Consider the following 12,992-nt stretch of genomic DNA (forward strand, 5'->3'; position numbering starts at 1 on the left):
AGATGGAAAGATGGATAGTTGGATGGATAAAGGGATGGATGGATGATAGATGGATGGATGGATAGATGGATGGATGGAAAGATGGAAAGATGGATAGTTGGATGATAAAGGGATGGATGGATGGATGGATGGATGGATGGATGGATGGATGGATTGATGGATGGATGGATGATGGACCGTTGGATGGATGGATGGATAGATGGATGGATGTAGAGATGGATAGTTGGATGGATGGATGGATGGATGGATGGATGGATGGATGGATGGATGGATGGATGGAAAGATGGATAGTTGGATGGATAAAGGGATGGATGGATGGATGGATGGATGGATAGATGGATGGATGGATGGATAGATGGATGGATGTAGAGATGGATAGTTGGATGGATGGATGGATGGATGGATGGATGGATGGATGGATGGATGGATGGATGGATGGATGGAAAGATGGATAGTTGGATGGATAAAGGGATGGATGGATGGATGGATGGATAGATGGATGGATGGAAAGATGGAAAGATGGATAGTTGGATGGAAAAAGGGATGGATAGATGGATGGATGTAGAGATGGATAGTTGGATGGATGGATGGATGGATGGATGGATGGATGGATGGATGGAAAGATGGATAGTTGGATGGATAAAGGGATGGATGGATGGATGGATGGATAGATGGATGGATGTAGAGATGGATAGTTGGATGGATGGATGGATGGATGGATGGATGGATGGATGGATGGATGGAAAGATGGATAGTTGGATGGATAAAGGGATGGATGGATGGATGGATGGATAGATGGATGGATGGAAAGATGGATAGTTGGATGGAAAAAGGGATGGATGGATGGATGGATGTAGGGATGGAGAGTTGGATGATGGACCGTTGGATGGGTGGATGGATAGATGGATGGATGTAGAGATGGATAGTTGGATGGATGGATGGATGTAGGGATGGAGAGTTGGATGATGGACCGTTGGATGGATGGATGGATAGATGGATGGATGTAGAGATGGATAGTTGGATGGATGGATGGATGGATGGATGGATGGATGGATGGATGGATGGATGGATGGAAAGATGGATAGTTGGATGGATAAAGGGATGGATGGATGGATGGATGGATAGATGGATGGATGGATGGATAGATGGATGGATGTAGAGATGGATAGTTGGATGGATGGATGGATGGATGGATGGATGGATGGATGGATGGATGGATGGATGGATGGAAAGATGGATAGTTGGATGGATAAAGGGATGGATGGATGGATGGATGGATAGATGGATGGATGGAAAGATGGAAAGATGGATAGTTGGATGGAAAAAGGGATGGATAGATGGATGGATGTAGAGATGGATAGTTGGATGGATGGATGGATGGATGGATGGATGGATGGATGGATGGAAAGATGGATAGTTGGATGGATAAAGGGATGATGGATGGATGGATGGATAGATGGATGGATGTAGAGATGGATAGTTGGATGGATGGATGGATGGATGGATGGATGGATGGATGGATGGAAAGATGGATAGTTGGATGGATAAAGGGATGGATGGATGGATGGATGGATAGATGGATGGATGGAAAGATGGATAGTTGGATGGAAAAAGGGATGGATGGATGGATGGATGTAGGGATGGAGAGTTGGATGATGGACCGTTGGATGGGTGGATGGATAGATGGATGGATGGACAGATGGATGGATGGATTGATGGATGGATGGATGGATGGATGGACGGACGGTCGGACGCACGGACGGATGGATAGTTGGATGGATAGATGGACGGATGGCGATGATGAAATCAGGGGCAGCTTGTCTGATGACGTATCCTTCCCAGAGTGCAGACCTCAGCATCACTGAAGCAGTGTGTGATCATCTAGACAGAGAACAGAACTAAAGTAGAACAAGTCCTTCCCAAGTCTGGAGAACTATTCCTGAAGACTATTTAAAGAAATCTAGTCTAACACTGTTCAGAAGAATAAAGCTGCTCAGACCAAATATTGACTTCATGCTAATTAGACTTTTGGAAACTGTGTTTTTGCCTTAAATATTGTGTATGTTTCAGAAAACTGCTGCTCCTTCTTACATTTTCCTGGCAGTTTTTTAAAGAAATGAAGGATGACTCAAGACTTTTGCATAGTAGTGTGATCATTATCTTCTCTTCCATCCTCTCCTTTAGCTAACATTTGGCAGATAAATAATGAACAAAGTGCATATGATGAAAAACAGCTGAGGCAAAGATGAGAACAGGAGTTCAGACTGCTGATCCACAGCAGGCCCAGTGTGTTTGGAAGGATCTAACACACTCTCAAAGGGGTCTTTTAAGACAGAATTACCTGATAGCTTGACACCTAACGTTAATCCCATCTCAGATTAGGTTTGGGAACTTCGGGTCACCCCATTAAACTGACAGATCGGGCTGGTCGTACATGTATGTTTTGTAAAGTGGCCCACCGATGGACGCTTCTCTGTAACACGAACAACTAATTATAGATCATAGATAACTAAAAATTTAGTGGTGGGTATAACAATTATTTAATCTCTCTTTTCCTCTGTAGACCTTCATCATTGACCTCCTGTGCAGTGTGGCTGCAGAGCTAATTGTGTAAATCAGCTGTAACAGGTGTCATGTTGTTTAGTTTTGTGATATCTCTTGGCAAACTGAGGAGCATGAACACTGAATTATTTAAAGGTTCATTGTAATTAATTATTGAAGTCTCTTCGATTTGTGATGTGATTTAGTAGGCAGGAGAAATGTTTAAGGTGTTGGGTACTTACAGGGAAACAATCTGTTACAGAAAGAAAAATGTGTGTGTCTGTGTTTGTGCTTGCTTGGATATCTCCAGTCAGACGTTGCAGGTGCGCATTTTAAATGTGGAGGAGTACGAGAAACAGGAAAACTTCTTCATTGTGCTCGAGCCACCCAAATGGCTGAAGCGAGGGCTTTCTGGTAAGTCTGTTAGTAACCAAAGCAGCAACATTCAGTAACAACTAATCAACTGCGTTAGTACAACACAAGTACTGCAGCCAATCATCAGTTTAGTTGTCATTAATTGTTCGTTACCTATTCCAGTAACTTCAGTATGCAAAAGGATGGTGGAGGAATTGGATATGTGCGTCCTTGTACAGGTCAAGAGACTCAGTTACTCGCCTGTATTCTACAGTAGTTTATTTCCGTGGGTCAGAATGAAGATAAAGACTAAGAAGACTAACACTGCTTGGCAATCAGCTGAAAAACACTGAACGCTGATTTTTTTTCTAAAGCTTTAGGCTGATGGTGATTGAATGATGCATTTAATCATGCTCTGTTTTTATTCCCAGCACTGCTGCTCAATCAGGGTAAGGTTGTTTTTCCTCAGGCATGGGTGTTAAAGGTGCAGTTTGCAGCATTTTTAAAGTCTTTTATATGATTGTGAACGTGCAAAGACTTTGTCTAAAGAACCCGATTCCACATGGTAGTTTTAAACAGTTGGCAACAACATTGAAATAATTTCTAAATGTTCAGTCCAGTAAAAGAAGAAAAACGTTGCTTGCTTGAGATTTCTTTTCTGTGTGTGTGTGTGTGTGTGTGTGTGTGTGTGTGTGTGTTGCATTATTGCTTCTATCAGGCTTTTTTAAACACTCAAAAACCACTTTTTCAATTCTGTGCATTAGTCACTTGTTCTCCGATGGCATATAGATTTAGTGTGGGATAAATTAATAGACATTTGCACTGGTTAGAATTTACCTGTTTAGTTTTATTTTTATTAGTCAGAGGCAATGCACAAAAAACATTAAAAGATTGCACCAGATTTAGCTGCTGGATAATTTCCACTTCAATCCCAGGGCAAGCACATAAATAAACAGTTCAATTAAAACAATATAATGCCAATAAATAAGCAGCATCCCACCACAATAAAACTCATACCTATAAAAACTTAAACTGATTAACCCACTCCCCTACTAAAGTCCCTGTCTTAAAGATTTTTGATTAAAAAAAAATAGCTGTTTAATAGCCGATTCAGTGAAACTCAGCATGCATCTCAGTGACTTTTATCCACACACAGTTCATTACACGATCGCTAGTCACTCATTTTCTTTTTTCATTTTAGTCTTTGCAGCTAGTTCTGTCTTCTTCCATAATGTCCCCAGCATACCACAGTAACACTGGCATAACATAACCCTTCTTTTTCTTCTGCTTCTTACACTTCTTACACAGTTTTTTGCATTACTGTGCAGCCTCATTGTTTTCTTGCTGAAAGAAGCTAATTTTGTCGCTTCATTCATGCAGAATCATTCTAATCGACACTGTAAAGCATCTTAGAACTGAGATTTTCTACACTTCCAGAGGACTTGCAATACTTTTCTTGTTCTTTGGACTGGAACTGATGTCCAAAACAGCAATAAATCAAAAATATAATAATAGTTCAGAGCAGCCAGATAATGCCACTGAACCAGAATGCATCACGTATGTACAGAAAAGGCAATGTTTGTTTTACGAATGAAAATTAAAGCTGGTTAAGGTATAAATGTGTGATTAGTTTTTCTGCTTTCAGTCCTGCATCTAATATTAAGTTAATCTTCATGTATCACATATCTGAAGTCCAGTGCTTTACTAAGCTTATGTGGAGGATTATCAAGATGCATGAAATGCATGATGCAAGCCGTAGTTTGTTTGTTTCTGAGTAAGAACTTCCATTTGTTGCTTTCTCCCAGGCTGTGGCCACTCAGACATCAATGTGTTTAAAACAAATATCCTCTAAATGCTACGCTCTGCACCTTTAAAGGTCCCATTTTATACATTTCTTCAACAACTTCATAAGGGTGTCAGAGGTCCAGCAACACTGTTTTCAAAGTGTTTTACCCCAAATTCAGCCTTTGTCCTCATCTCAGCTGTTCAGACGTGGCTCTAGTGGCTCTACGGAGAACGGGCTGTTTCTGTGTCTGAACCTTTAAATGTATGTCATGAGTGGAGCCTGGCCACGCCCCTCTCTGGGAGAGGATCCGGCTTTCACTGGCGCACGCTCGGTGATTTTAGAGAGCAGGCTCAGCTCACGTCATGGTGGTGTGGTGGTAACAGCCTCACAGCAAGGTCGCTGGTTCGATCCTCGGCTGGGAGGAGGTTCAAACCTGGGGGGCGTGGCCTTTCTGTGTGGAGTTTGCATGTTCTTCCCGTGTATGCGTGGGTTCTCTGGCTTCCTCCCACCGACCAAAAACATGCATGTTAGGTTGATTGGTTGCACTAAATTCTCCTTAGGAGTGAATGTGATTTGTTGTTTGTCCTAATCTGTGTTGGCCCTGCGATGGCCCTGTGACCTGTCCAGGTGTGCCTGCCTCTCACCTGATAAATGCTGGGATAGGCTCCAGCTTCCCCGCAACCCGTAATGGACTAAGTGGGTCAATGGCAGTATCCACTACCGGGGTAGTGGTTATTTCCCTTCGTGATGTCACAAAGGGAAAGATCTCAGACTCGTTTCAGCACACATTTGGTAAAAAGTGGACAGAATTTTCTAATTCTTGGGCCTCATACACACGAGGACACACAATGTTAGAAAACCTTTAGAAAGTGAGTTTTGCATAATGTGGGACCTTTAAAATATTCAACCCCAGCATGCAATGATGCCATGATGACATTTAGTATGTGTGTGTGTGTGTGTGTTTCACAAATGACAGCAGTTTTTTAAACAAGGATCTGTGCTCCCTTGCAGGCATCCCCACCCCTGAAGAGGAAGAGGCCAGGAGGATCTCTGAAATGGGCAAGCCCATTCTAGGAGAGCACAGCACACTAGAAGTCATCATACACGAGTCCTGTGATTTTAAGGTTTGTGAGTTATGGAAAAATGGCTGTATGTTACAAATAAACCACAATCTGTGGCCTGCGAAACAGATTTCTGAATACCAGGGCCGATAGATATACACTCACCGGTCACTTTATTACTTCCACCCTGCTGGTACCAGGTTGGACCTCTTTTTCCCTCACGACCTTAGTTCTTGGTGGCATAGACTGAACAATTTGGTGGAAACCTTCCTCAGAGGTTTTCTCCATATTAACATGACAGCATCACACAGTTGCTGCAGGTTTGTCGGCTGCATCCATGATGAGAATCTCCCGTTCCACCACATCCCAAAGCTGCTCTACTGGACTGAGATCTGGTGGCTGTGGAGGCCGTTGGAGTCCAGTGAACTCATCGTCATGTTCTAGAAAGCAGGTGGAGATGATCTGAGCTTTGTGACATGGTGCATTATCCTGCTGGAAGTAGCATCAGAAGATGCTCCACTGTGGTCATAAAGGGATGGACATGGTCAGTAACAATACTCAGGTAGGCTGTGCTGGTTAAACCAGGCCACGTTGGTACTAAGGGGCCCAAAGTGGACCAAGAAAATCTCCCCCCACCATTACACCAGCAGCAGCCTGAAGCGTTGATCCAAGGCAGGATGGATCCATGTTTTCATGATGTTTCCAGCAGATTCTGAGCCGAGCATCTGAATGTGGAGCTGAAATGGAGACTCATCAGACCAGCAGCATGTTTCTATTTTCTGTTGCCTTTCTATCATCTCTAACCAGTCTGCCCGTTCTCCTCTGACTCTGCCATCAACGAGGCATTTATATCCAGACAGCTGCTGCTTTGGATGTTTTCTCTCTTCAGACCGTTCTCTGGAAACCTAGAGATGGTTGTGGGTGAAAATCCCAGTAGATCAGCAGTTTCTGACCAGACCAGGCCACGTTCAAAGTCACTTAAATCTCCTTCCTTCCTCATTCTGATCCTGAGTTTGAACTACGTCTGCCTGAAAATAATTAAGTTGTTGCCATGTGATTAGCTATCTGTGTTAACAGACCGTTGAACTGGTGTACCTAATAAAGTGGCCAGTGAATGTATTCAGAATCAGAATAATTAGAATTATTAATCCTGGAGGAAATTGTGTATTTGTATTTCAACCTGTGTTAAGTGGCTATAAGTTGTCATACATCCTGTAAATTCTCATTTTTAGTTGTAATTTCTTTAGAAACATTAACGAGTATAAAATGTCTTAATTCATTAACTTCTTGGTGCCCTCTGATGCATCAGACCCCCAATGGAGTCATAGACCAGGTACGGCTTCTACAAGCATGCTGGGTATGATGGGGGTGACTTTTCTCATTGAACTCACATGATACCCTTGTGAATACTAGAATGTGGCATTCCTGCATTAATCTTTTATTCTTTTTTTACTTTCCTCCTGCATTTCATGCATCTTGATTTTAGATATGCTGAGGCAATCTGTGTCCATGTGTGTTGTCCACTGCTCAGTCTAAATGTTTACAAGCTGTGTATCAGAATCAAGATGCTCCAAGGTTTACTTTCAATATAGAATATGGTAGATAAAATTTCCTATGCTTGTCTTATCTGATTCAGTCTGCATCAACTGACCACAGTGCAAAAAAAAATGTTCCCAGAAGATTTGAAATGTGAACTCATCTGTGTGCACATCCACACTTCTGCTGAATAACTGACCCATTTCATTTGTTGGAACAGAACACTGTGGACAAACTCATCAAGGACTCAAATCTGGCTGTAGTGATTGGCACACACTCCTGGAGAGAGCAGTTCATTGAAGCAGTCACAGTCAGTGCAGGTCAGTGATTAAATGGTACTTAATATTTATTTTTCAGTCTATTATCTACAAAAATGTTTAATGAATAGTCTTTATATTTCTGTAGAGGCACTGCTGATCAAACTAAAAAAAAATCTAATTAATTTCTTACAAGTAAAAGTTCTGAAATGCAACCCTAAACCACAAGAAGTTGGGACGCTGCGTAAAATGTGTATAAAAACAGAATGTAGTGATTTGCAAATCTCATAACACCATATTTTACTTCCAATAGAACATAAACAGCATATCAGGTGTTGAAACCGACTTATTAGCTCATTTTGAACGCAGTAAGGCTTCTGTAAGAAGTTGGAACAGGACGATGTTTCCCAGTGTGCAGCATCCCCTCGTCTGTTAGCAACATCTGGGAAGTGAGGAGACCAGTTGCTGGAGTTTCAGGAGAGGAATGTTGTCCCATTCTGGTCTGATGCAGGATTCCAGCTGCTCACCATTTCTGGACCGTCATTGTCAGATTTTTGGTTTCATGATGCTCCAAATGTTTTCTATTGGTAAAAGGTCTGGACTGCAGGCAGACCAGTGCAGCAACTTTTCCTCAGACCATTTCACATGAGCTTCGTTCCAGGTTCTGGATCCTGTTCATGTCACAGGGCAGAGAGCCCTAATATACCAGCTATGGGCCCAAGGGGGGACAATCTATATGAAAGAACATACAACACAGTGTCCCACAAATAAGCCAATGAATGTTTATTAAACAGTTCGTTAAAAAATTAGACAAGCCAGGCCTCAGCCAAGTCCAAATAATAAGGTGGCCCTCTACTGGCAGCTTCTGTACACGACCGGGTCCCTCTCCGTGTGCCACTCGGTGTCAAGGGGAAAGAACCTGTACCAGGGAAAAGGAATCAGTGGGCCGGATGGGTAATATTTAGCTGATCATAGGTCATATGGTAATAAGTGCTTCCAGAGAAAACAGAAGGGAGCACTTAGCTGAGAGGAGGGTGGTTGTCGAACTCTCCCCCTTCACGGCTCCATCTCTCTCAAACTCTCCGCTGCTCCTCCGCTCTAGGGATGCCAAGAGTTGGGGAGACCTGTGTAGGGGACAGGCCGTGACTCAACAGGCCGGCGACAGGAAATAGTCTGCAGGTTTCACTGGCGGGTCAAAGTAGGGCTACTGCTGACTCACAGAGCCGTGTCAACCAATACAACCCTACAGCATCCAGAGCCTTAAGGAACTCTGGGCGGATCTCATCCACCCCCGGAGCCTTGCCAACGAGGAACTTTTTAACCACCTCAGCGACCTCAGCCCCAGAAGTGAGAGAGCCAACACCAGGGTCCCCAGATCCTGCTTCCTCATCGGAAGACATGTTGGTGGGATTGACAAGGTCTTCGAAGTATTCCCTCCAACGCTCACAACGTCCCGAGTCAAGGTCAGCAGCCCCCCATCCCCACTGTACACAGTGTTGACGGAGCACTGCTTTCCCCTCCTGAGCCTCCGGATGGTGGACCAGAATCTCCTCGAAGCCGTATGGAAGTCATCTTCCATTACCTCTCCAAACTCTTCCCATGCCCGAGTTTTTGGCTTAGCAACTGCTGAAGCTGCGCTCCACTTAGGCCGCCAATACCCATCAGCTGCGTCTGGAGTCCCACAGCCCAAAAAGGCCCGATAGGACTCCTTCTTCAGCTTGACGGCATCCCTTACTGCCGGTGTCCACCAATGAGTTTGGGGGTTACCGCCACGACAGGCGCCGACAACCTTACGGCCACAGCTGCAGATGGCCACCTCAACAACAGAGACACGGAACACAGCCCACTCGGTCTCAATGTCCCCCGGGACATGGCTGAAGCTCTGCTGGAGATGGGAGTTGGAGTTGAAACTCTTTCTGACAGGGGACTCTGCCAGACGTTCCCAGCAGACCCTCACAACACGCTTGGGTCTGCCAGGCCTGACTGGCATCCTCCCCCACCATCTGAGCCAGCTCACCACCAGGTGGTGATCAGTTGACAGCTCTGCCCCTCTCTTCACCCGAGTGTCCAGAACATGCGGCCGCAAGTCCGACGACACGACTACAAAGTCGATCATCGAACTGCGGCCTAGAGTGTCCTGGTGCACATGTGGACACTCTTATGTCTGAACAAGGTGTTTGTTATGGACAGTCCATGACGAGCACAGAAGTCCAACAACAAATCAGAACTTGGATTTTGATCGGGGGGGGGGGGGGGGGGGGGTGGACCTCCAGGTCTCGCTGTTATTGCCCACGTGAGCATTGAAGTCCTCCAGCAGAAAAGATCTGATGGGGGGGCCAGGCAGGGGCACTGACCAGGAAAAGGGGGCACAAAAAGAAATAAAAAATAAAGTTAGATTTTAGTAAATAATTAGCTGATCACTACAACTTAAGCAGGCATCAGAAGTTAAAATAGGAAAAACAAACAGCTGCCGATATTTTTCAGTGATGATGTAGAACAACGCCTAGAAGTGCTTCACTGCTGCGACAGTCACGCTGTAAATCTATAATTTTGTAAACCAGTGGTGGTCGAATTTCATTGTCAAACACGTTGCAATTCCAGCCTGTCAGTCTTAATCGAAGTCCGATCGGATGTATTGATCAGTGATGGATGCTCCTCCGTCTGACGTCAGCTTGCATCTGTTGCTGGCTTGACTGGACTGAAGCCTCCCAGTACAGAACAGCTACTGGTTACTGGTTATTGACCCAGTTACTTTCATTGCTGTTTTCACTATATGTGTGAGTCTAGGTTTAGACTGAACTGTTGATGTGTCGAACTGTGCAGCCATCCCGTATCTGATGATGCTACTAGGAACAGCGTTATAGACTGCCTAAGTCTGGGTAAGAGATGAAGCCTTCGAGCCGTCTGCAGCACGGATAATTAACATGGTCGCTTCAGCACAGTGTCATGCATGGACCTCACGGAGCCAGAAGACGGTTAACATAACTTTATTAGAACTTGGAATAAAGAGGAATCTTCATACTTAGGCAGGCAGTGGAAGGGCTGGCTGGACATCCAAGGAAGGAGGACAGGAGAGGAGACGGGTCCATGAGGCTAAGAACATCAAGGTCCGACAGGGATTGAATGTGGTGCTGGGGAATATAAGGACCAGTGAGCAAATGGGAGGCAGGTGTGACTGATCAGGGGAGATTGGCTGTAGTGCAGAACTGGAGTGAATGAGGCAGAGTGAGAGGATCAGGGACAGGTGTCAGGACTCCAGACTCATTTTTTTTACGAGGAGCAAAGGGGCACAGCAACGTTTCTCCATCGTATTGTCCAGTGTTGGTGAGTGTGTGTGAATTGTAGCCTCAGTTTCCTGCTCTTAGCTGGCAGGAGGCACCCTGGTGTGTCTTCTGCTTCCAGGCTGGATGTGTTGTGTTCAGAGATGCTGTCCTGCAGACCTTGGTTGGAACCAGTTCGATCAACCATGCCACATTCAAAGTCACTTAAATCCTCTTTCTTCCTCATTCTGTTGCTCAGTTTGAACTTCAGCAGGTCGTCTTGACCATGCCTACATCCCTAAATAGCTAATGTGGTGTTTGTGTTAAAGCAATTGAACAGCTGTGCCTAACAAAATGGCCGGTGAGTGTATAGTATATGTAGTATGTATATGTATAGTCAGTTAATTAAACAGTCATAAGACTTGATAACATGTTGTTTTCTGGTTTATTATAAATTTAAACCCATACGTCTCCACGGCTGACCCAAAGTACGATTTAATCATTTATGGATGATGTCACATGTTTGGCTGCCATGTTTGATTCATCACCGTGTCCTCTGTAAACAGGTGATGGAGACGATGAGGAGGGTCAGGAGCAGAGAATGCCGAACTGCTTCGACTACTTCATGCACATACTGTGCATCTTCTGGAAGATCCTCTTTGCTTGCGTCCCTCCCACCGAGTACTGGAACGGCTGGGCGTGCTTCATTGTGTCAATCTCTGTCATTGGTCTTTTAACAGCCGTTATCGGAGACCTTGCTTCTCATTTTGGCTGCACTGTTGGCCTAAGAGACTCTGTCACTGCAGTGGTCTTTGTAGCACTTGGAACGTCGCTTCCTGGTATGTGAGCTTTTGATTTGTTTTAACAGCTGACAGACTAGAAAACCTCATTTTAACTCTGCTGTTTTTGTTTTTTTTCCCAGACACCTTTGCCAGTAAAGTGGCAGCCACTCAGGATCAGTATGCAGATGCATGTGTGGGAAATGTGACTGGAAGCAATGCAGTTAATGTGTTTTTGGGCATAGGCGTGGCCTGGTCTGTGGCTGCTGTATATTGGGAGGTAAAAGGGAAGGCTTTCCATGTGGATCCCGGTTCGTTGGCCTTCTCCGTCACACTCTTCACATGTTTTGCCTTCTTCAGCATGGGAGTGTTGATGCTGCGTCGAAGGCCGTCCATAGGCGGTGAACTGGGAGGCCCACGGGTCCCCAAAATCCTCACCTCTCTGCTCTTCTTCGGACTCTGGTTCCTCTACATCCTCTTCTCCAGCCTGGAGGCCTATTGCCATATACAAGGCTTCTGAGAGAGCACAGCTAGGGGAGAGTTACAACTGCACACTGTCAAACACAGCACCAGGACATTCACCTGGACTTTTACAGTAACTATCACTGGGAATCACTGTCACCACTTGACAACTGCTGCCATGGTTCATAAAAACAGCATCCTCACTACAGTCACACATGTCAGTCTGTCATCCCCACTGCAGGACTGTTCCAGTTACTGGAACTCAGTGTGATACCATTCAGTTCTTTTAATGCAGTGACTTTCTGATAACGGTCCGCATGTCTTCATAACACTGGAATATACTTGAGACCGTTTACCTGATGGCTTTTAACTTGGATTTGATTTGTGAGGATTTTTCTCCTCACACTGGGCGAATTTAGCTGTTAAATGAAATCATCAGTGATAGCTGCTTTTACACAGGTCAGCTATAAAAGAGATTATTCTTGATATGCTGCTCTGATGTGGGAAAATAGCAATGGAAGATCACTATTTTATTCTGTTAAAGCAATCAGTTATTGTCTCTCAGGACTTTTGACTGAATTAGCATGCTTATACCAACACCACTTATCACTAGCAAAAAGAAAACTTAGTTCAAACTATCTTTCATCTTGTCAAACTTAATCTGTTCGTACGCATGAACCTCTGTGATTTTGAATATGACCCTGCCAGCCAATCAGAGTGTTTTCTGCAGTTATGGTGTAAAACTGATGAACGTGGACTATGAGGCACCAGACATTTTTTGTAGCAAACTGCAGCACCTGAATTTGGTGATTGTTGATTCAGTATGTGGGCTTGATATTCAAATGTTCATTTGAGAAATGACACATTAAATGTCTTGTAAGCACATTCACCCCTGAGACCTTATCTGTCTATTTATCAATGGTGTAATTGAATGTATTTATAATTTAATGTATTTG

General features: G+C 44.3%; 1 protein-coding gene across 1 annotated transcript in view; it reads left to right on the top strand.

The window, feature by feature from the left end:
• slc8a2a (solute carrier family 8 member 2a) overlaps positions 1-12,427 on the top strand; it is a 49,205-nt gene extending 36,778 nt beyond the window's left edge. The window contains exons 8-13 of the mRNA XM_042007887.1: positions 2,852-2,955; positions 5,693-5,805; positions 7,052-7,075; positions 7,499-7,598; positions 11,362-11,634; positions 11,718-12,427. Of these exons, the coding sequence (XP_041863821.1) occupies positions 2,852-2,955; positions 5,693-5,805; positions 7,052-7,075; positions 7,499-7,598; positions 11,362-11,634; positions 11,718-12,094 (991 nt within the window). The 3' untranslated portion in view covers positions 12,095-12,427. The remainder of the gene's footprint in view (positions 1-2,851; positions 2,956-5,692; positions 5,806-7,051; positions 7,076-7,498; positions 7,599-11,361; positions 11,635-11,717) is intronic.
• Positions 12,428-12,992: the final 565 nt, after the last annotated feature.

This window comes from Melanotaenia boesemani, chromosome 15 (assembly GCF_017639745.1).
Source record: "Melanotaenia boesemani isolate fMelBoe1 chromosome 15, fMelBoe1.pri, whole genome shotgun sequence".
Classification (NCBI taxonomy): domain Eukaryota; kingdom Metazoa; phylum Chordata; class Actinopteri; order Atheriniformes; family Melanotaeniidae; genus Melanotaenia; species Melanotaenia boesemani.